Here is a 23,528-nt window from a genome sequence, read left to right as displayed (position 1 = left end):
CTGTGCCTCCCATGTACAGCTATTTACACACACACACACCCCCCCCGCGCCTGGGTGCCCCGAAGAGCAGGCTGATGGATGGGTGCTCCAAACATCTGTGGGCACCGGTGCCAAAGTGCCCATATCTGCTCGAGGTCCTACCCTGGTGCAGGCCCTTCTCCTTCCCTTCCCCACACAAAGACCCTGGCTGAGCCCCCACTGTGGCATGGACTCCTGGGTTCTGCCTAAAGTGCCCCACTAAGCCTGCAAGGAGGGGGACTAGGCCACACACCCTGCCCCACAGACCCCTTCTCCTAGGCTTGCCTGGTGGGCTGCAGCTCCCCCACGGAAAGCACTTGCTCCTCAATAACCAGGTAGGGAAACTGAGGCACGAAGCTTCAAGGGTCATGCCCAGCTTGCACAGGCAGACCTTGCCCAATGCTCCCTCCCCCCTGCCTCCCCCCCAGATGGGGTTTGTCGCTCCTTCCGCAGAGCATCACCTGCTCCCACAGCAGCACCTCCAACCCCTACATGGGCCATTCCTCAGCTGTGGGATGACAGCGGCTACAGTGCCGAGTGGTCTCAGCACACCAGGATCCTGGGGCAGGAAGGAAGACAGTGATGGTGGCTGCTGCCAGCCGGGGGTCCCTGCTCCTCCTTGGGGCTGAGAGGGGGGTCACATCACCCCCGTGACTATATACAACCTACAAATAAATACCCCCTCCCATGGGAGTGGGGAGCGCATGTGTCTGCGTGTGTGTGTGCATGGATGTATATATATATATATATTTATTTATAGATATTTTTAATATTAAAAGGGGGGAAAAATAGACCACTTGTGCTAGCAAAGTCCCTGATGATGGTTTCATGTATGCCCGTAGGTCTCTGGCTGGTGATTCCGGCGGTTTCGAGGCTTCTTCTGGTCCTGCTGCTCCTTGGCTTTGAGGCCAGCCAGTGGCTGTGGTGGGCTGGCGGCCGTGTGCCGCCAGTAGCCCTGGCAGTACTGGTCCAGGAGTCCCATTTCGGGCTGGGTGAGAAGCTGCAGCAGGTCCTGGTAGCGGGGAGTGGGGGCCCCCGGCAGGCCAGGGGGGGTCTCTGCCTGCACCAGCACGGCATGGACAGCGCGGCTGCTGAGCACGCGGAGCTGCACCTTGGTCACCGTGTGCTTGAAGTTGTTCTCGGTGGCGGTGCAGGAGTAGAGGCCGCTGTCGGTGAGCTGGAGGGCACGCAGCAGCAAGCCCTGCTCTGTGCGCAGCACCCGGCCCTCCACCCGCAGCTGTGGGGGGGACAGGAGGAACGTCTCAGGCGGATGGGGCCCCGCACTCCCCGGCACCCCCCAACACCGTGCCCTGCCCTACCTCTTTCCGCCGGTCGCTGTTGTCTTTCTGCAGCAGCCACTTGACGCTGGCCTGTGGAGAGCGGGGCTGGCACTCCAGGAAAGCGGTGCTGCCCTCCACCCCGTACTGCACAGCCTCCACTGCGTTCTTGTTAGCTGCGGGGTGTACCATGGGCAGCGGGTTACCTGCCTCTGCACCCCTGCCCGGCCACCCTCCTCCTGACCAATGACTACAAGGAGCTCGGGTCCACTGCCAGCCACAGATCTGTCTGGTCCCCAGCCACCCAGCAAATGTGCTCCTCCTTGAGTGCAGCCATGCTTCCACAAGGGTGTACATTCAACTGCCCATCCGTCCATCCATCCATCCATCCATCCACCCATCCATCCACCCACCCACCCATTCAAATCTGCTCATTCTCCTCCCCAAAATATCCACCTATCCATCCATGTTCTATCCATACCAAATCTATCCATCCATCCATCCATCCACACCCTAACCCTAACCCTAACCCTCCTCCCCAGTGTCTCCCTCCCTCCCTTCTCCCTTTACCTATATATCCACCCTCACAGTCATCAACCCACCAGGGCATCCATCCACCTATGGATAGATGTCCCCCTCAGACCACCCATGTCCCCTCCAGCCACTGCCACCTTGTCCTTCCCATGCCCTCAGTGTGCACCCTTCTAGGCCCACGCTGCAGGCTGCCCCCAGCCCCTCACCATTGGAGTTGTAGCCTCGGCACTGGCGGATGGGGTTGCCGTGCCGCACGTCCTGCCTCCGGCTGCGCCTGTGGGGAGGTGGGAGGTGAGCAGGAGAGTCTGGGCCAGGGGGACCCTACTGCCACTCCCCTGTCCCCCTGTACCTCTTGGAGGAGGCGGAGTACCGGGTGCAGGCGCTGCCGTCCCAGGCGCAGTAAGGGTCCCGGGCCAGGCAGCAGTCCGCACAGGCTTCCCCATACACATCGCAGCGGTGCAGGGCCAGGTGAGTCACACCTACGGCCGAGGACACATACAGTTGTTGCTGTTGGGGGACAGAGAGGACAGGTGAGGTGCTGTCTCATCCCCACCCCACAAGGACAACCCAGAATAAGCTGCAGCCTGCCTGTACTGGGACTGGCCGAGACACCAGAGCCACCCGGCTGCTGCAGTGACACTGGGCAGTGCTACAGCCACACCTGTGATGGGATCTGCCCGGGCCCCTGCCACATGCTCTGACTCACCCTCTTGGAGGAGATGGTCATCGTCTTGATGGGTGCTGGCATCTAGATGGGAGCAGAAATGAAGGAGATGGAGGGGGGACTGCCTGGCCCATGTTGCAGCCCGACGGCGAGTACCCCAGACCCCCTGCAGGAAGCTGGGGCAGGCAGGGGTAAGCAGCCCCAAGGGACTGGCTGATGTCCCAAGGGGGTGGTTGGAAGGGTTGAGGACACTTGGCAGAGGGTGGAGGACAAGCCAGCCCTCACCTTGAACACCTCAATTTCCTCCAGCATGAGCTCCTCTGTCTCCATGTCATCACGAGGGAGCACGATGACCTTCTGCACGGTGCCCCTATCTGCAAGACACCATGATGCCCAGGAGCTCAGTGCCACCCTTGGACACCTGTGTCCTCCCCAAGTGGGAGGGGGGTCCCTGCTGGGGCTGGGGGGAAGAATGATCCCCCCCTAAATCATCCCCATCTCTCTCCTGCCATAGTGGGCAGCTGTGCCTGGTGTGTAGCTCAGGTCACTGCCTGTGGCCAGGGACTGTCACCATCCAGGGCAAGGCAGGGACAGTAGCTAGGGATAGACAGCAGGGCAGGAAAGGATGAGGATAGATCACAGGAACTCTGGGGTGCATCTTAGAGGAGGGGAAGCACTGTGCTGGATGATGGTGTCCCCAGTATGGGCACTGGAACTGGGGGAGGACAGGGCTGGATGCTGGTGCTTCTAGGATTGGCAATCAGGCAAGAGGAGACACAAGGCCAGATGACGGTCGGCTTAGTATGGACAAGAGGAAGCACGTAGGATGGTCTCTGGGGTAGGGGGAGGACCAGGCTGGATGGTGGCATCCCTAGGATAGGAGATACCATGCTGGACTGCTGGCTCTGGGGGTGGGAACTGGGCACCGGGGCAGGGGAAGAACCAGGCTGGAGCCTTGAGGAAGGGCATGGATCTCAGGGTGGGGGTTGGAGCCCCTGACCCTGCTCCAGCATGGCGGAGGGCACCATGCTCTGGCCAGTGCCGGTGGTGGCCGTGCCCTCCGGGGCCGCGGCGGAGCATGCTGCGTTCCCCGCGGTGCGCGGCGTGGGTACCTGTGCCCAGGAAAAGCACCTCATAGCGCCCGTCTGCCGCGTCCACCTGGTCGACGGCCACGGTGGTGAAGCGGTAGTTGACATTGGTGCGCACCACCAGCGGCTGCCGGTGTGTGGGGTACACAGCGTGGTACATCAGCGGGTGCGCGCGCATGAAGTTGATCACTTCATCAGGGTAGTCCTTGGTTGACTTCATGGATGGGGTGAAGGTCCCCCCAGGGCACTGCGGCACAAACATCACCAGCACTCGGTGACCCGGTACCCTAGTGTTGGTTTGAGAGTCACCTCCCCATGAGTGCCTAGGGGTACTCACGGTGCCTGGCCGGGGGTAGGGCATTTTGCCTGTGTAGGGCATCCACTGGTAGTTGGGTCCTTCCTTGTGTGCAAATGGCCCATTGAAGACCATGCGGATGTCAGCCATGGAGTAGACACACACGGCAGAGCCCTTGAAGACTGACCTGGGAGGAAGGGCCTGCTGTCACCCTCCAGCTTGGTGCTGCCGCCACCGCGGCATCACCGGGGCATCCCCCCTAGCTGGGACCCCTCATCCACTGCTCTGTGCCAGGAGGGTCAGCACTCACCCCGAAGCGGAAAACACAGCATAGATAACAGGGTTCTTGGTGTCCTGTGTCTGCTGGATGAAGACGTCCTCTTGGGACAGAAAGATGGTTGTGTCACCATGGGGAAGGTGGGCAGGAACCCCCTTGCACCAAGAGACACCAGGGCAGGGAGGAGTGCAGCTCCCCATGGGAGACTAAGAAATGTGGGTCATCAAGGGTGTCCCCAAAGTCCACAGGGCTGCAGAAGGCCCCCATCCCCATCCTCGCTCACTCACGGAGCTCATCGAAATGTGTTTCGATCCCATCGGGTCCTGGCACAGAGCAGACGAGCCGGGCCTTCAGGAAGGTGCTCCACTTGTTCACAAGGCAGCAGTGGCCCCCATCGTCGTTCTGGAACAGAGGGACCCCTGTGCTCAGCTCTGCCTCCCCTGCCCGCTCCCCAGCCCACCCACCACTCCACATACCAGGCAGATGCGTCCAATGCGGGAATAGACCCCAGGGCTCAGCGGGGCATCAGCCGACTTCTCTCGGAAGAAAAAGTAGAGCTTGTCGTCATTCCTCTCGCTGCTGTCAGGGATCAGCTGAGCTCGGACAAAGGCTGGGTCTGGAATGACATGGCACAGCATGGCACTGACAGCCCAGCAGCACCGCCCAACCCATGCTGAGCCCCCTCTCCTCCGGCATCACCCCACTTATAGAAGAGCACTGCTGTGGTCACAGGGTGAGAGATGGATCTAGACTAGAGGTGGGCTGAGGAACCAAGTCTCTCTGGAGGACACTGATGCTCCAGAAGGGGCTCAGAGCATCCCTGAGGTCCATGGGGTGGAAAGTTCCTGCAGCTCTATGAGCAGGGTGGTGGGAACTGGTCTTCCCCCCTCCGGGGAGGAACCACATAGCCTGGAAGTTTCTCAGGAAGCTTCTCCCTGCCATCCATCAGCCAGTGCCCAGCCCGTGCTGACAGCTCCCCCTCTTCGGGTTACAGCCCCCGCCGGCTCCCCGGCCCGGCAGGATCATCCCATCTGCTCTGCTCTGTTTACTCAGCTGCTGTCCCACAGGCAGGGGTGTTCTGAGGAGGGCAGGATGGACGCTCGGGGTCACCGACTGCAGGCGACATGGTTGACATCTCAGCCCTGCACAAACCCCTTCATGGACTCTGGCAGAGCAAGCCCCATCTCTCACCAGCTGGCTGCTCCTGTTGCCCAGCAAAGCTCCTGACACATCCATCACTGTCCCACACAGCTATCTCTCTGCTCTTCTGCCCGTATTTCCACCCTTCCATCCATCCGTCCGTCCATCCATCATCTGTCCGACCATTCACACACCCATCTGCCCTACACCACCACCCATTCACCTGCCCATGCTGGCTACCGTCTCTGTCCTGGTAGAAGGATGCAGCGTGACACAACGGGTCTCATCTCTAGGGCTGAAGCCATTGGGCTCCCAGAGAACCTGGGCCAGTGACACACCAACTCACCATTGAGCCAGCGTGAATTGTACTGGTCTGTCCTCATGGCTGTCTGCTTGCCCATGGTGCGGAAGATGGCTGCGTCCGTGCCCATGAAGTCAATGTAGACGCCAGCATAGAGCTCTTCATCTGCAGAGAGCAGAGCCAGGGACCCCCACCCAGTCCCATCCAGCCATCTTCTCCCACTGCCCCTGGCTCCATCAAGCCCCAGCCCTGGCTGGTAGTCACCAGGCAACCAAGAACCACTGCCAGCGGCTGTCCCAGAAAGCTCAGGAGGTGGGCACTGGTCTGTAACCAGGACCCCAGCTCCACTGGGCCAAGTGCCCAAGAACTGGGCGTCCCAGGTGCCTGGCCATCCACAGCTGTAGCAGACAGTGGTGGCAGGGACCACTGAGGGATATTTGGACAATGCAGGAAGACAGTGGGAGCAGCTGTCCCATATCACCTACATGTTCCCTCTGCCTAACACAGGCAGCACCAGCACCTTGTAGCACCAAGGAGCTACAAGACTTACTTATTAACGCAGAGACGGTGTCGACTTTGGGGTCATAGGAACACTTCCCCTTGCCTGACTCCAGCTTGTCTGGCTCCAGGTAGAAGATATAATCCTGGAGAAGGAAGCAAACAGAGGAGCTGGTGAGACTGTGACCCCTCCATCGCTGTGGCACTTTCCAAAGCCCATCAGGAGAGGCAGCCTCCTCCATGATGGAGCTCAGCAGCAAGGACGGGTGCAGATGGACCACACCAAGAGTCTGCAGGTCTCTGAGAAGCTGAAGCTCCCATGAGCTACACCTCCAACGTTGCTGGGTGCTTCTCCATGCCCTCCACCACTTGGAGACTTGGCTGAGCCACCAGGCTGAAACAAGACATCCATTCCCCAGGTCCACTTCTGGGCAAACATCTCCCTCAGCTGTCTCTTCTCTCTGGCTGGTCACGCTACACATCACTGCTTGGCTGGCTCCAGGTTACTCAGCTCCAGCTGCTTTGGTAGGCAGGGTTTGGCCAGTGGCACAGCTCAGCTGCTGGACCTGATGCGCTTCTCTTGTCAGGATCCGTTTTCCAGTGGGTGCCACTGGGGTGGCATCATGGTCAGATCCTGCACCCACTCCAGGGAACTCGCCCCATGTCGTTAGAGGCCATCTCCCCACTGTTGCCTCTGCCTTCCCTGCAGCCATCCTCTGTCTCATGTCCCCAGGCAGGGGAAACACCCACATTGCCTCTGAAGATGCATGCAAAATCCTCTACTAGTGCCAGTCTTCTGCTGGTGCTGGTTGGGGGGCAGTTACCCCACACCCCCAGCATATGAACCCCCAGATCTGGGATGAAGCAGCAGCACATCAACCCCCATGGGCACTGGGGGAACCTCAAGCAACCAAATTGGGCTGGTCCTGTACTCTGGCTTGGACGCAGGGGTGATGGATGTGGTGTCAGCCACCATCCATTGAGAGGTGAGCAGTGTCCTGGTAGAGCCCTCAGCTCCAGGAAGGGCAGGAGGGAGTGGGGAGCCGGGATGCTCACCGTGAACGCCTCCCACCAGAAGGTTTGCTCACGCCAGCTCCTTCCGCATCTACCCCAGCCACAGAGATGGACACAGCCGTGTTTCTGCTGTCCCTGTCGCTGCACTGCACCACCTGCATGTCTATCACCATCACCAACACCTCTGCCCGGCACTGGCCCTGCTCCTGAACTAGGCAAACCCTCACAGGGACAGCCTGGCTCTTCAGTACAGCCCTGGCCCTGGTTGCACCACCTCACCCTCCCGGTCAGGCAGCCTGCGAGCTGTCACAGTGTCAGCACTGCTGTTTGGCTCACGTGCCTTGAAACACATCAGAGCTGCTGGGAAGCAGAGGCCAGCAGCCCCCAGGGAGCCCTGGCCCAGGAAATGCACCCAGGAGCTTCTCCCTGTGGATGCTGGGGACAGGCCCAGCAGGCAGGGAAGAACCAGGGGAGCTGAAGGAGCTGAAATGGCAAAGTGCTTCCTCAGCTGGCACTGGGGAACCAGGCAGCGGGAGCTGCCCACAGCCAGAGAGATGCTCATGGCCTCTGCCCCAGTACTATTCCCCCTCAGAGTGGGGGGGGCAGGGGACAGAGGGATGGGCAGGGGGGTCCAGGTCCCACACGCTCCCCAGCCCATGCACTGACCCATGTTAGTTCAGAAGGATGGCTCAGGGGGTGACACTGTCAGGGTGGGCTGGGTGTCTCCAGAAGCCAGTGGTGACACAAGCCCCTCCAGGTCATGGCAAAACAGCTGCTCAGAGATTTTTACGTAGACCCTACCAAAACACCTCCTGCACATCGCCTTGGCATCATCCCCTTAACACATCCCGAGCCCTTTGGCTCTGCCAACACATGGTCCCACTTCCGAAGGACACAGCAAGCCCAGAGCCAGGCAAAGCCAGCAGTGGGGAAGAGAGCCACCATCCCTGACAGTGTCCTCCGTGGGGATTCGTACGTGTCCTGGGAGGAAGGAGTTAGTGAAGGAAGGAGAGCAGACGCCAGGCCGGTGGCTGGAAGATGCTGTGCTGAGAGGGAAGGAGATGGCAGGGATGCCCATGGCACGGGGCCCTGGCCTTGGGGTCGGAAGCATGCCGGTGGGAAGAAGGAGCCCGCGGCTCCAGCACTGCCCGGGGAGAGGTGGGCACAGCTGCAGCGGGCTCCCAGGCCGGTTCCCACCTTGCTCTGCGCTGGTCTCGGGCTGAGGGGGCTGGCGGTGGATCTGCTTTCCCGGCCTCCCGGCTGGCGCGGCGGGAACCCCTGGGGAAAAGGAGCAGGGCAGAGAGTTAGCGCTGCGGGTGGGGGGAGGACGCCCCAGAGCAGGGACACGTGAAGGGGACCCTAAAACTGGGTGATGGGGGCCTGTGCTGGTGGTTTCCCTGGATGCTGCGGGCTGGGCGGGCTTCGCCTCCCACAGGAGCTCCTCCAGGATGGATCCTGCTCTCTCCCACTGGAGTGCCCTGGCGCAGGGCAGAGCAGCGAGGCGGCTGCCTGCAGCCATCCAGGTTGGGCTCACACCCGGGCACACAAAGATGGCACCTGACAGATGGCAGCGCCCTGTGCAGAGGAGCAGCACTTCAGGGGTGAGCTGTGGCATGTGGGAAGCTGCCAGCACCATGGGGTCACTGGAACCACCCGTCCCTGCCACATCGCTGCTGCTTCTGACAGGGAGGACAGGCCATGGTATCCTCAACGGCACCGGCACCCTGGTCCTCCTCTAAAGCTGCCACTGCAGTCCCGGTCTGGTCCTTATCTAGTCCCAATCCGGTCCCAGTCAGCAGTGGCCCAAGCAGCAGCCACGTCACTTTGTGCCTATGCCCTGGGGACATCAGGGCAGATGCCCATCCTCCATGTCCTCCACGTCCAGCGCCGTGATCCTCCCTTGGCTCGGGCTGGTGGCACCCCACTCACTCCAACCACAGGAGGGGACACAGCCTGGGACCTGCCACCCAGCACAGAGGGGATGGACACCTTGCAGGGCTCAGGGCCCCCCAGGACACCCATGCTGCTACTTGCAGAGACCAGCTCCCTTCCAGGTCTGTCCTGAGGGCACTCCTCTGTCCACTGTGCATCCAGCTTGGCTGCATGTGGCTTCAATGCCACCTTCTGCTGCACGCTGTGGTCCTCAGGGCCTGGTGACATCCATCCAGGGACATCCCCGCCATGGTCTCATGCTCTGGTACTGCCACTGCCACTGCCACGGTTCTCCCTGTGCAGTGCCAGCACTGGTGCGGCGCTGAGCATCCTCCACATATACGATGAGGGGCTCAGCAGCCCGGCGGCAGGTGGGAAGCCAAGGGGACACATGCCCCTGTCCCCAGCAGTGGCTGCAGCCAGCAAGGTGGGAGGGCACATTACATGGAAGCCAGCATCGGAGTCCAGCCAGGGCAGCCCAGTTCCAGCATGGAGAGAAGTCCTCGGTCTGCAGATATGGCTTGGGCCCGCTCGGCAGCACAGCACCGTTAGCCATGGTCACCCTCCAGCCTGCCATTGCCCCCAGCCCTCTGCCCCCCGACCCTCCCAACACCAGCCATGCCACCCTCCTGCACCCAGCTGAGCCAGCACTGCTGGGACAGGCACCAGCTCAGACCCCTCATCCCTCCCTCCCCTCACCTGGGCTTTGCGCCCACGGTTGACGAAGGCACAGATGGGGTTGTAGGCGCCGGTGCCGCACACATAGAGGTGGGTCCGGTTCCAGGGCTGGATCAGGCGGATGAAGTTGCCACACTCTCCCTGGGAAGCAAAGGAGGAAGTGACAATCCCAGTGAGGGGCCATGGGTTGGGGCGGGGCCATGGGTTATTGTGGTCATGGGATGGCATGGGTCATGGGATGGCATGTGCCATGGGACAGCGTGGGTTGGGGTTGGCATGGGCCATGACCTGGCAAACAGGAGGACTCAACCCTGACTGGCAGGAGGAAGCAGCAAGGGCACTCAGGAGATGGCTTTTCCAGGGTAGGACATGAATCCCCCTGCAGTGCTGGCACCAGGCCTCCCACTGCTACAAAAACGGTGCTGGTGATGGCCACTCACGTTGCTGTTCTTGCCCGACAGGATGCACTCCTCAATCCTCTGCTGGGAAGCAGGCCAGTGGATCTGCAGGGACACCAGCCCAGGGAAGATCAGAGCTCCTGCCTTGCTCCACCTCTTCCCCACCAGCACCAACGATGCGCATCGAACTCTTGCCCTGGCATGTGAAACAGCCCCTGGTTGTCCCCCTTCCACCTTCCCCCAGCCCTGCTATGGCAGCTTACAATGAGGGGTTCGCGGTTGATGTCGTGCAGGTCCAGTGAGAGGACATAGTCCTTGCTGCCCACGTACATGCGGTCGTGGTCCTCGTCCTTCAGCAGGATGCGGTAGTCGCTGGAGTTGAGGAGGAAGTTGAAGAAGTGCGCTGTGCCCGTCGCCTTCAGCTCTGTGGGGGCAAAGGTGTCAGCACCCCAGGGACCCCAACTTTCTCTGGTGCGTCCGTGCCCAAGTTCAAGCTTGGTCCTGGCCAGAGGACGTCTTGCGAGAGGAGATGCCACCTTCCAGGCCATGGTGCTCATCTCCCCTTCCATGAGTGCCATGATGCTGCCACCTCTGTGCAGAACATGGGACAATGGAGATGGTCATGGCCGGTTGGACAACCAAGAATGGCCAGAGGAGGGGACAACAGGATCTAGGGTCAGGAGACACAGCTCCCCACAGCAGGGAGTGGAGCTTCCCACCGAGATGGGTCTGGAAGGGGGTGCTTCCTGGCTCCTCATCCAGGAGCCCACAGCTCCCAAAAGCTCCAGCATTGCCTCTCTCCTGCCCTGTGACCTCATGTCCCAGACAGGCTGCTCGGATGGGGAGCTGGGACCCCAAGGAACCATCTCCTGGGGAGGGGACGAGCCTCCCCCCGCCCCGCACACCCCATCCCCCCTTGGAAGTTATTTTTAGCCCGAGTGTGGGAGCAACGAGTGAAAGAGGATAATGAGGGTCATGAATATTCACAAGTGCAATGAGGCAGCCAGATGGAAGGCAGAAGTGCTGCAGATGATATGGGCCCGTGCCAAGGACCACGCAGCAGGGGCCACGGCAGCAGCGAGAGAGTACTCTAAACCCTTGGGACTCTATCTGCCCTGAACGCAACCCCTTTGGAGGTGCCACTCCCTTTGGAAGCCACTCAGCCATCAGATGCCACCTCCATGGGAAGACATCTGCACTGGATGCCTCTCCCTTTGGAGATGCCACTCTCTTCGGAGGTGCCATTCTCTTTAGATGCCACCACCAGCCATCAGATGCTAGCTCTGTGGGACACTATCTGCCCCAGACGCTACCTCCTTTGGAGATGCTACCACCTTTGGAGGTGTCACCCTCTTTGGGCGACATCAACAGCCGTCAGATGCCATCCCCATTCATTGGATGTCACATGCATGGGGTGCCATCTGCCCCAGCTGACCCCTTTGAAGGTGTCACCCCCTTTGGATGCCACCCCCAGCCATCAGATTCCACTCCATGGTACGTTGGACCCCCACCCTGCAGAGTTTGTCCCTTCACTGAGACCTTATCCGTGCAGGCACCAGCTGCTGGGACTGGGGTCAGGGACCCCACAGAGACCCCCCCATCTGAGGCAGGAGCAGAATGGGGTCCTGCAGGTCAGTAGCAAGAAATCACGCCAGCTGCCCAGCAGGGCCAGGCAGGGCTCCAGCCACCTGGTGCCGTTCCCAGCCAGGATGTCAAGCATCTGCAGATCTCCCTGACCCCATAGGGGGCTGGCAATGTCCCATGGATGTCCCCAGGATCTCTTCCCATCCTGGGCACAGGGATGGTGGGGGGCTGTGCCCTGCACCCCGGCACCCCAACTGTGCCAGGGACCCCCTCACACAGCCCTGGGGACCTCCTGCTTGGCATCCCAGGGGTGGGCTATGGGGAGCCCACACCAAGGGGGCACAGCCAGATCCATGCCCACCGGTGTCACTGGGAGAACCCTCTCTGTGCCATGGCTACAGCAGTGCTCCCCAGCCCCATGGAGGGACACCCACAGCCTGCTCAGCGCCACTCAGCCGTGATGGTGAGGCCAGTACATGCTGGGCACACAGGGTGGAAGCCATTGGGGCAGGCTGTGGGAAACAGCGTCACAGGAGGTGAAATCAATCTCCCCCCAGCTTGGGGCCTGCCTGCCTGCCAGGGCTGGATGGATGGGGAGAGCATGGTGGACGTGTGGAGTGGCTGCGGGCAGGAGGGTGCCCCCGGCCATGGCAGAGGTGGGGTGGCAAAGGATAGGGGACTGGGGGTGCTGCCCACCCACAGCATGCTCCTTCTCCTGCCTGTCCCATCTGGGCTCCAGATGCTCCCTGCCTGCCCCAGTATTCCCTGCCTGTGCTGTGGCACAATGGGTCTGGTTCCTGCCTGTCTCATGGCCTGCAGCTGCAGTGTGTGTGTGTACAGCAAGCAGTGTGCGTGCATGTATGTGCCCCATGCAGCATGTGCGTGTGTACAGCGAGTCATGTGCGTGCATGCCTGTGCCTCATGCACCGTGTGTGTATAGCGTAACATGCTACACACGTGTGTGTGCACGTACAGTGTGCACTGCGTGTGTATGTACACCCCATGCTGCATGTGTGCGCGCACGTGTCCCACACAGAGGGTGTGTGCATGTGTGTGTGCATGCGTGTGCCCCATACAGCATGTGTGTGTGTACAGTACATAACCTGCGTGCATGTGTGTGCCCCATGCACCGCGCATGTATATAGTGTGTAATGTGCTTGCATGCGTGCTCCATTCACCATGTGTGTATAGCACAACGTGCATGAGTGTGTGTGCATGAACTTGTAGTGTGCACTGCATGTGTATGTATGTGCCTCACTGCATGTGTGTGCACAGGTGTTCTATGCAGTGAGCGTGTGCATGTGTGTGCATGCGTGTGACTCACGCAGTGCCCTGGGGACACAGGATGAATTTGTTGGAGCTTTCCCCACCCCAGGGATGCTGCTGTGGGGCTGGAGGTCAGGAGCCAAGAATGGGCAGGATGGCCCTGGCTGCAGCTGCAGCAGTGGGTGATCCCCCGCCCAGGGACCCGGTGCTGGAGCCATGCACTCAGCCATCGTGCCTGGGGCAGACACAGCCCTGGTGCAGGCACAGTGGTTGTTAAACTGGGCAGGAGCCCACACAATGGGACAACCCCACATCTGTCACTGCTGCCTGCCCCAGAAACAGCATGTTCGAGCTCCCTGGGGATATGCTCTCATCCTCACCCTCCTGGCCAGGACCCCGGGGCTGAGCCAGGCAGTGGGGGACACTGGTGTCGGAGGGTCCCATACCAGCAATGGTCCCAAATATCCCACATCCGTTAGGATGGCAGGCCCCAGGACTCAGCAGGACACAAGACCAGCAGCACAAAAGGGACCCATTCAGCACCCCACGGCCCAGTGATCAGAGGGGGCACCCCTAAAGCAGGGCGGTGACGGACCCACTGCCCCGTGACACCTTCTCCAAAGGGGATGGAGGGGCGGGCGAGCCACTGCCCCAACCTCTGACCTCCCAGACTGACACCCCCTCGCCCTGCCCTCCTAATCCCTCACCGCCACCCTGCCCCCAAACCTGCCCCCAGCAACCGCAGCGGGACCCTGGGGGGAGAGCAGGGCAGGGGCCCCGCCGGGGCGGTTGAAGCCGCCTCGTTAGCCGATGTGTCCTGATGAGCTTATTCCCTCCCGCATCCACGCCTCCAGCCCCGGCACCAGCAGAGCTTTCCCGGCTGGCCGGGAGCCTAATCCCGTTTTAATTGCCCAGCACCGGAGCCAGGAGCTGCCCAGCAGCGCAGCCAGGGTGGCCTCCCTGGGGAGCGTCCCTTCGCAGCGTCCCGCGGAGCCCCCATCGAGCCCCCCTTCCCCAGAGTCGCCTCCCCGGCATCGTTTGGTGGCCTCAGTCATTGAGATTTAATTACCCCGCGCCCTCGAGCGATGCCGGCGGCCAGGAACCGGCGATGCTCGGCTTGCGGTGGCAAGCATCACCACCCGATTACATCCGCTGCGAAGCCACATTCCCCCGTAATGCCAAATTCGGGATGAATCTACAGCTCCGGCAGCTGACCCCACCTCCACCCTTGCTGACTGCCAGCACTGGCCACCATCCGGTCCCTGCCCGTCGCCCACTGGCACGAGAGTGAAGCTGATCTCTGAAGCAAGAGGTTGATTCTGGGGGCCTTCGACAAACCGAGCATCCAAGGGGCTGCTTACTCCTCACCCCAGCCCCACAAAGCCCCTGATCTCCCCCCCCAGCATCACCAGGGCGCCGGCACTAAGATTTAATGCCCATAAGGACCCGAGCCAGTCACCTCCCCAGGTGCACAATCGTGCACCATCGTTGTACCCCCAAAACCAATTACAGACGCTCTCACCTAATTAGTTTCTAATTATGGGCTTGTAGCGCATTCAACATAATTAGCATGTAAATTACATGGCGTGTTTATATTCAATAACCGCTCTCCCCCCCCCCGGCTGGCAGAGGCAGCGCCTTTCGGGAGCCCTTTCTTTGCACAGAGACGAATGAATTCACTCCAAATGCCGATGGATAAGCTCAGCGCTAGGCCCAAGGGAGCCTGGCCAAGCAGGGATAAATCCCAGCTCCATCCCAAAGCATTTTATCCCATAAATTTATAAGCATACCCCAAATTTCAGGGATGCTCTCCCCTATTTTTTTCCCTGCTTGAAATTTGGGATGCAGTTCCTTGGCTACCTGGTGGAGGAGAGTGATGGGGAGCAATGCTCGGAGAGGAATGGGGGACTGGATGCGTCCCCTCACTTGTCTAAAGCATTTGTTGTTATTGTGGTTGATCAAAGAGCTGGGTGGGTTGCACGATGAAAGCAGAATTGCTTATTTGTTTGAGCGTCACTCCGCTACCCCTTGATGGGTTATTTATGATGTAATTAAGCTAATTACATGTAATAAGAGAGTTTCCGTGGCCCCCAGCCAAGCTCTTTTCCCATTTAACCGATTCACAGGTGGGAGGAAACCAAAGCTGCCTTGCTGGGGCTTGGGAGATGAAATGGCTCCGGCTCCGCTCGCTGCATCCCACCCCACACCATCTCCAGCCCTCCTGGAGCATCGCTCCAGCCTGCACTCACGGCAGGTGCCATGGCTGCCCAGATCAAATCCCTCGGGATGAAAGAGGGGCCGGCCGGGTGCACCCCCATCGCTGCACGGCCCGTTGGGCACAGGCCAAAAAAAAAAAAAAAATGAAAAAGACATAAAAAAAGAAAACCTACATTTTTTTCACCCGAAACCGCTGATTCATCCTGTGGAGCCTGGAGCCTGCCCCAGGCGCTGGTGGAGAACATGCCCCAGCAGCATCCTGGCCAGGGGAGACCCTGGCACCACCAAGCATCACTGGGCAGCAGTGACCCTGGTCCCCAGCAGGAGCTGGGCCCTGGGATGCTCCAGCAGCAGGAAAACCCCCTCGGGAAGGAACGTGGCTTCGGGAAAAACACCTGAATCTCCCCAAAACCAAAGAGCTGAGCTGAGGGGCCGTCACACACACACCCCCCCCACTGCCTTCGGGGTTTTCGTTTCAAATGTTTTCTGACATTATTTCTGTCTGCAGCCCCCGAGCACCAGACAAGGTGCAGGACAGAAACACAGTTGCTTTTCCAGGCCATTTGCTCCGTGCCAAAAAGGTAGTGGGAAGAGCAGCAGGCAGGAGTGCTCTGGGCAGGGGCTGACAGGACTGGAGGTGGGTCTGGGGGATGACACATACCAGGACCTCAGGAAAGGCCACCACTGGCTGTGCTGCTCCAGAAGGAGCGGTGTTAACTTGAGGGCTAATGAGCTTATTGCATATTGGCTTGGGGGAGGGCTGTAATCACATGGGGTTTTTTGGGGTGTGGGGTTAAGGAGCATATGGAGGTTTGCAGCCAGAGCCTGGGGGGCTTATCCTGAGCAGCAGCCGGTCCCAGCAGTGTGGGGGCTGCTGCAGCCCCCCCATCAGCCCAGCTGAAAAAATCCTCTTAGGGGTCACAGAGCTCAGGCCCATGTCCCCATTCCCCACGGAGCAGGATAGGACTGCAGCATGCCCCCCAACTTTGAGGGGTCTGAGGAGCAGCATAGGGGTTTGGTGCACCGCCAGCCCAGGCCAGGATGGGGACTGATGGCACCCAGCCTCTCCGGCACATCCCCAGACCTGGCTGTCTCCGTGCCCTTGGCCCTGCCCATGCCCCCCATTTCCCCCCATGTTTATCCCAGCCCGCTGTCACAGAGCGGTGCCCACAGCTGCGGCAGCTTAGGAGGGCGCCAGGACGGCCCCGGGGACATGGCCCCTTGCCGGGCTCCCCTCCAGCCATCTGCCATCCCCGCAGCCCGGATCAAGTGTGCCGATGGCCCCCGGCCGAGATGCCAGCAGGGCGGGAGGGGAAACTGAGGCATGAGGCATCCAGGAGCGAGGTCAGGCAGGGGGCTGGCAGCAGAGCCCACAGGAGACTCCACCGCTTGATTTATCCTTTTTAAAGTGGCATTTTCCCCCGGCAGGAACTGCCCTGCCTCTCACCCAGCCCCTCCCAGCCAGGGCTGCCCCATGGCTGGAACTCTGCTGTCACTTTTCCGAGAGGTGCTGGCATAGCTGCTCCCCGTTTGAAGCCCTATGGAGAGCCCTGACCTTGAGGGCTTCCCGCGATGATGCGGGGCGAGAGCCCACCCTTCCTTCCCGCATGCTTTTCCCACGCCGGACGGGCAGCAGGACACAGAGGGATGAATCACCATCATCATCACCTCCTGCATCCTCGTGGGGAAAGCATCAAGTTCTCTGGTGCCCGAGCCCCTGGCCCAGAGGAAGGCTCGGAGCAGAGGGGCCTGCAGGATGTGTATGGGAGAAGGGGAGGAATTGTTAGCAAGGAGATGATTAAAAATATCCACCCTATTTCTGGCCAGCACTGGGCTGGGATCTGGGAAGAGCTGTTGGCAATAGGGAGCCGTGTCGGAGCCGCTCCCAGCACTGTTCTTTCCGTGTCGGTCACCTTCCTCCCGCCAGCACATGGACAGGAAAGCCTTGAGAAAGAGGAGAGACGGACAGGGACCATAGGGGTTACGGGATGGGGGCAAGGACCGGAGGATGACCCTGCAGCAGGACGAGTGAGCTTGGCTCCTGCTCCTTTCCTATGGCTTCCTTATTTTATATATTCTTTCTTTCACAGCGCTCAGAGACGCTGGCGCTCTGTGAAGGATGACGCAGGCCCCGGGGAGCTGCGACAAACCTTCGGTGCACGATAACAAGCAAAGGCAAACAAACCCAGAGACGCTCCCGGGGCTGGCGGGGCTCCAAGCAGTGGGGGGGGGCAGACACGGAGACACACAGCTCCTTCCCAGCACCCCACCAGGCACCAGCACGATGCCACAGCCACACCATTGCACGGCGATGCTCCAGCCTTCAGCATGAAGGATGCTGATGGTGGGGCTCTGCACCCCAACACCAGCAGCGTCCCTCCAGCCCACGCCAATAGCCACCAGGTCCCCTGCAGTACAATGGCCATGTCCCTGCTAGCAGGGCCCAGCTCAACTCACCACACCAGTGTCCCACAGCCTAGCTCCCATCACATCCAGCCCCACTGCCTTCACCTGCCCCAGGGGGGTTGGGGACAGGGATTTAGGTACTGTACCAGGCTACCCGTGCAAGAGAAGGGACCAACTGGAAAGCGAAGCCCATGGATTCAAAGAAGCTCTGGGCAATTATCTACTGGGGGAAGCTGCTCACCAGCAGCTCAGCATGCAGCTCATAGCTGGCCCTCGAGGAAGACCCTGGGCTCATTCTCTGCCACCACACTACAAGAGCATGGGCAAGGAAGAGGTGAGCACATCCCTTCCCAATCCCAGTGTGCTTTTTTCTCCATATGCCAGTGCAAACCAGCCCTTCTCCCACTGCAAATCCCTCTCCGGGCAGAGAGGGCAAAGGGGGCCCTGCCAGACCACCCCAGGTGGAAAGAAGGACCGGAGCTCCCAACACAGGCACTTGGTCCCCTGGGCACAGCCAGTGACCTCTGCTCCATCCAGCCAGGGACAAAACACGAACCCCAAAGCAGCCCTCACCCACAGCACAACAGGCCCAACCATGCTTATCCGGAATTAATCCCAGTCCCGGGCATGCCGGCGGCTGTGGGACGGCGACAGGCATTAACACACACCTCGCCGGGACGGCGCGTGCTGGGTCCAGCCAGGGCTTCACCAGAGCCTCCCCTCACTGTAGCCATGAGGAAGACACTTGGAGTCGGGACAAGGGATGCATCCCTGGGTAGGAAACAGCAGTGGCCAAAGTGCCCCAGCAGCCCCCAAAACCCCACTGAAACCACCTTTTGAAGAGGCAAAGCAGCGCCTGCTGTGCAGGGAGGAACTGCTCACGCCTTTCCAGCCCAGGCTTGTCCCCAGCCTCTTCATACCAGCCATTTTTCCTGCTGAAGCCAGCCTTTACACCGGTGTCTCACCCCGTCCGTGCTGTGTTGCCATCACCCCCTCTGACATCACCTGCCGGGCTCTGCCGGCCCAGAGCTGCTGTGCTCATCATCAGCTCTGTGACTGCATCCTGGGCTCATGGATTTGGTACCTGAACAGGGGCAAATGCACTGTGCAATGGAGGCAGCACCAGCTCTCCTTGGCAGCTCACGTCCCCCAGGACCCCAAGGGGAGGCAGGCAGGAGGCTTCACATGCCCGTCACCCTCCTGACACATGTCCCTGGGCTGGGATGCATGGAAGTGCGGCCCTGGCACTGGACACACCACGCTGGCAGAGCCAGTTTTTGTTCTGCTTCTCAAGGTTTGCAACCTGCCTCATCGCCCCCCATCCCACCCCTCTCAGCATCCTCAACACAGGCACTCAGAACCAACCCCTCTGCCAACATGAACCCTAAAGCTGAACTGGGGGGTGTCTCCCTGAGCTCTCAGCATGGGCTGGGTGGGTTGGGCAGCCCTGTTATGAAAGAGTTAACCCCCCCCCCCTCCCCAGCATCCTTCCCTCCTGCCTCTTGCCGGCTCCCTGCCAGCTCCCAGGCATTAATACCAACGGGGGGGGGGGGGGGTCAGTGATGTCAAGCTGGTGCCTGGACTTGGGGTGTACCTCTGCACCCAGCTTTGACAGAGGAAGCCACCCATCTGCAAGGGGAAGCATACTGGGGGAACTGGATTGGCTGATAGCCCTACAGACTGGGGTGGGGGGCAGAATGGGAGCTCAGCACACAGAGATTTATGGGGGTGCAGCCTGCTGATGCCCTGCCAAGACAAGAAGGAGCAGCCTGGACCGGGGTGTCCCAGTCTTCTCCACGTTCTTAGGGTCCCTCCCTGCCACCCAACTGATGCCGCCAGGCTCTTACCTTTGAAGGACAGCTGGACCCTGGGGGTGGCGAAGCCGAAGCCGTGATCCTTTGTGTGGGCAGCCCGCCAGCCCAGAGTCAGCAGGGTGGCCCAGAGGAGGACACCAACCACGGGCATGGTGGACACACGCTTGGGTGCCAGGGTCGAGGGGAGTCCGGGGGGGGCCGAGCCTGCCAAAGAGTGCACAGGGAGGAGGGATGTCAGTGTGCTGCACTCACAACCCCCCGGGGGGGGAAATGAGCCCCACATCTCCCCATCCCGCTGCCCAGCGTGCAGCATCCTCCAGGGGGAGATGGAGCCAGCCCAGAGGGTCTCAGCCGAACTCTGCTCTCATGGTGGGGGGGCAGGAATAGGGGGTGCTCAGCCTCACCTCTGTGGGTGCCAAGCCAAGTGTGCAGGGAGAGGAGAGGGCGGCGCTGGAGGCTGCAGCACACTCCTTCAGACGAGCCGTCAAGCCTTGCCCAGGTGAGGAGCATCGTCCTCACCCCCCCAGCCTGCAGCCTTCCCCCCACCGCCACCACACTGGATCCCCTCACCCCAGCACCCAGAGGGGTCCCATTCCCAGCCCTCTTTCCCCCACCTCTCCTCCCAGCCCCCAGCAAAGCCACAGCAAGCAGAGCCGGGATCAAATCTTTCCAACATGAAGGAAATCTGGACTTCATTATTCCAAGAACGTACAAAAAAAAAAAAAAAAAAAAAAAGAGATTTTTTTTTTTTCCCCTTCATAAATAAAAGAGGAAGAAAAAGGAGAAAAAAAAAAAAAAAAGAAAAGAGCCCTGCCTGTGTGCCAGGCAGCTGGACTCCCTGGGGCTCCGGCACGGAGCGGAGCCCGCCAAGCTGCCTCCAGCAAGCCACACACGCACCCCGGCATGGCACAGCACAGAGCTCCCCAGCGCGCTCACCAAGGGACCGTCTCTTCAGGCCCTGTTCCCTCTCTCAAGGCAGCACCCTTGGGGCGGGGAGTTCCAGGGGACTCAGGGCAGGATTTGTGAGGAGGCCTGCAGTGGGAAGCCCCTCGCATCCCCAGGGAGCTGCACATCAGGGTGGGATGCACTGTGCCGTGGTACCAGGGTGGGCTTGAGCATCCAAGGAGCCCCAGACTCTGCACTAGGGGATCCCCACCATGCCACCCTCATGGGGATGTGCCCTCCACGGCTCTGCCAGCTGCCACAGCACTGCCCCACGGGGCACAGGAATACACGAAGGTGCCAGGTGGATGGCCAGGAACCCTTTGGGGCACAAGTGAGAGGAATGCTGAGCTGCAAAGGAGGCAACCCGGCACTGCGGGGGTCTGCCTGCAGCCCATCCGGGTGGTCTGGCTGGCCCCTCCTGGGGTGCCCAGCACACACCACACCGGCCCCAGCCCTGAGCGGGACGAGGGCAGCAGCACTGTCACCGGCATGCGGGCCCCTCCAGTGACGCGCTTCCTCGAGCAGCAGGGCAAGCCCAGAGCGCAGCGGCATCGCCATTCACAGGGGCTCAGTATCTTATTTCTTACTCTTGCCTTCAGAGTCAGGAAATACCTCGATTTGTTCTATTCCCCCCCGAGCACACCCAGCTCTTCTCCATTGTACTGGCATTCGGACCCCTTCCAGGCTGCCCCCCCTTCTCCCACCCATTCCCAGGCTCTGCCCTTCCCATCAGCGCCGGGCCGGGACAGCCCGAGCCCCCAGTTCCTCCAGCCAGCCAAAACTCCAGTTGGTTGCAGTTAAATATCCCCCCCCCCCCCCCCTTAATCCAAACCTCCCCCCTTCTCCCCAGCAGCTTTAGGAAATAATTCTGGCAAATCCCACTATTGCATTTGGATGGAGCGGCGTACGCGTCAGAGACAGGGAGCGAGATGGCAAACAAAGGAAAAGAGGGAGAGGAGGGGAGCGCAGCGAGCGTAGGGCGAGGAGGGGGGAAAGGGCCGGCGGCGAGAGGGGGCACACAGGCCCGGCCGGGAAAGGCAAATTCCAAGGAAGCAAGAAAGAGAAATGGCCCATTGGAGTGCACCTTGGCCAGGAAATCTCTATTTCCAGGGTCATCTGCGCTCCAGGGAAACTGGGAACTCCAGGGGGGAGAGCGGCCACGTTCCTCTCCCCCAGCATCCGTGCTGGCTGGGGCTGGGGTGTTTTCCTTAGCAATTAAAGTTTGGCCATTGCTGGTGCTGCCGAAGGATGATGAAAATCCCGCTCGGCTTTACCCCCTCCTCCCCAGGCCGGTCAACCGAGCGCCGCCGCGCCGAAGCAATTAGGGAAAGGTTTCCTTGGCTGGAACGGGGACGCCTTTTGGGGGCTGAGACCCCGGGCTGAGGGGGGAATTCGGGGGGCTCGGAGGTCGGGCTGCCCTCACGCCTGGTCCCAGCGGCCTCAGGAGCCAGCCTAGGGCGCAGGAAACGTTTTGGGAGAGAAAAGGAACACAGGAACACAGGCAGGATGGGCAGCGAGAGGGGAGCCTGCCCCTCCTCTCGGCCACGGCGCCCGAACGCGCGATGCCACCGGCGGGAAGGGGGGAAAATAATCAGAAATAAAATGAAATCGGGACGCTGCCCGCGCAGCTCGGCCCCTCGCACCCGGGAAATAACTTTGCACAACTTTACGCCGCCGGCCCTCGGTCACGCCTGTCCCGGCCCCGGGAGAACCCCCGGTCCCCCGCGCTCTGCCCGCCCCATGCTCCGGCCCCGGAGGTGATTGGGGGCCCAGCGGGCGGCCCTCAGCTGCATGCCCCGCGGTGCTGGGGGGCTCAGGCGCGTGTCCCCTCCCCAGCACTGCTTCCTCGGGCGCCCACTCGCCTCTGAGCCCTGCCGCAGCGCGCCCTGCCCCAGCAGTGCCCCGCCAGCCTCCGTCCCCTGCGGGCACCGCGTCGCTCAGGAACAGCCCCCCCGCCACCGGAGCGGGGCGCGCCTGCCCAGCCAACAGCTCCCGAGGGTAGGGGTCACCGCAGGGGCTTCCACCACCCAGCTACTGCCGCCCGCGACGCTGGAGGGGGGGTGCGCCGTGAAGCACCTGGTGTCGCCATCCGCTCAGGTCAGCGCTGCCACCGCCGGACCGCAGCCACCAACCCGCCCGCTTCACCGCTTGGTTACGACGCGGGGGCACACACGCGAGTTCCGGGCGGCAGAAAGTTTTCCCGAGGCTCCCCCACCCCGCACGGGGGCTCCTCTCTGCCGCCCTTCCCCGCCCTTACCTCTGCGGGTGCCAGCGGCTGGGCTGTGCAAGCGGCGGGGCTCAACGCCGCGCCCGGCACCCGCGGCCCCCCGCCATCGCGACTGCCAGCCCCGGCCCGTGAGCAGCGGCGGCGGGCGGGGCAGCGGCCCGGCCCCGACTGGGCGCCGCAGCCCGTGCGCTCAGGGCTGGGGGGGAGAAGGGGGGTGTGTGATTTGCATAGCCCCGCCCAGCCGGCCCCGCCCATCTCTCAGGGCCGCGGGTTCGAGCCCCACCGCCTCCCCCATCGCTCACCTACAGCTCCGGCCTTTTGTTGCTCCGTGCCGGCGGCGCCCCGCCGTGAGAAGCCGCGGGCGGCTCGGTTGGGCTCCGGCGCCCACCGCCCTCCTGGCGGCCCCGGGAAGGAAGCGAATAGATAAGTGACGTCCCTCCTTTGTCTGCCAAGGCGGGCGGCGGGGGGGCGGCCCTGGGCTGCGAGAGGCAGCGGGGAGCCGAGCCCGGGCGAGCCGGCGGCTTTGTGAGAGCTGCGGCTCCGGCGAGAAACCGCCTCCCACACACGGCAACTCCTTGGGCAGGGTGCGGGGCTCTTCCCCCAGCCCCACCTCGCTCCTTCTGCCCACACCCCCCCCCCCCTCCTCCCCGCCGTTGATCCCCCCCGTGACCCCCAGCCCCAGTCCCAGGGAAGATGGGTGATCCCTGCCCTGCTCCAGTGCCCTGCATCCCGCTGTCCCGGGACCTGCCGGCCTCTGGGCGACCCTTGCCCAGCACCATTTCCTCTGCACGCCACAGCATCCTGCCCTCCAAAGCAGTGCTGGCAGGTGCCGAGCAGCTGATCCCCGTGGCTCTCTGCCCTGAGCTGGGCACCTCGGAGCCCTCCAGATTCCAGGCACACTCCTTCTCTACCCTGCTCTGCTCCCGAACCCTGGGGCCTCCGTGGTGCTGCCTGT

The 23,528-nt window shown here is 61.5% G+C and overlaps 1 protein-coding gene across 3 annotated transcripts; it reads right to left on the bottom strand.

The window, feature by feature from the left end:
* Positions 1–755: 755 nt before the first annotated feature.
* On the bottom strand, positions 756–23,163 carry LOC134159559 (semaphorin-3F-like). Of its 3 annotated transcripts, none has more exons than XM_062610617.1 (19): positions 22,876–23,163; positions 19,435–19,605; positions 10,378–10,538; positions 10,157–10,219; positions 9,738–9,857; positions 8,304–8,384; positions 6,145–6,238; positions 5,640–5,759; positions 4,630–4,769; positions 4,441–4,555; positions 4,187–4,256; positions 3,919–4,063; positions 3,606–3,828; positions 2,779–2,867; positions 2,536–2,577; positions 2,179–2,336; positions 2,036–2,103; positions 1,338–1,471; positions 756–1,255 (listed from the first exon to the last, which is right to left on the bottom strand). In XM_062610617.1, the coding sequence occupies exons 2-19, from the start codon at positions 19,550–19,552 to the stop codon at positions 845–847; spliced, it is 2,352 nt and encodes a 783-aa protein (XP_062466601.1). In that variant the 5' UTR covers positions 19,553–19,605; positions 22,876–23,163; the 3' UTR covers positions 756–844. The 3 variants fall into 3 exon arrangements, with proteins under 3 accessions (XP_062466601.1, XP_062466603.1, XP_062466602.1); XM_062610619.1 differs by lacking the exon at positions 22,876–23,163 and adding an exon at positions 22,604–22,749; XM_062610618.1 differs by lacking the exon at positions 8,304–8,384 and having other exon boundaries at positions 22,876–23,162.
* Positions 23,164–23,528: the final 365 nt, after the last annotated feature.

Source organism: Pezoporus occidentalis, unplaced genomic scaffold, assembly GCF_034315485.1.
Source record: "Pezoporus occidentalis ecotype Australia unplaced genomic scaffold, CSIRO_AGI_Poc_V1 ctg149, whole genome shotgun sequence".
Classification (NCBI taxonomy): Eukaryota; Metazoa; Chordata; class Aves; order Psittaciformes; family Psittacidae; genus Pezoporus; species Pezoporus occidentalis.
The sequence above is the reverse complement of the archived record's forward strand: the minus strand, read 5'-3'. Positions and strand labels throughout refer to the sequence as shown.

Bases quoted from the DNA above. Each gene is read 5' to 3' on its own strand.
- LOC134159559 (XM_062610617.1), bottom strand. From the start codon at position 19,552: ATGCCCGTGGTTGGTGTCCTCCTCTGGGCCACCCTGCTGACTCTGGGC. The intron at 4,556-4,629 runs GTATGTGGAGTG...CCTCTGTTCCAG, and splicing joins GCATTGGACGCATCTGCCTG to AACGACGATGGGGGCCACTG. The intron at 1,472-2,035 runs GTGAGGGGCTGG...TACACCCCGCAG, and splicing joins CCGAGGCTACAACTCCAATG to CTAACAAGAACGCAGTGGAG.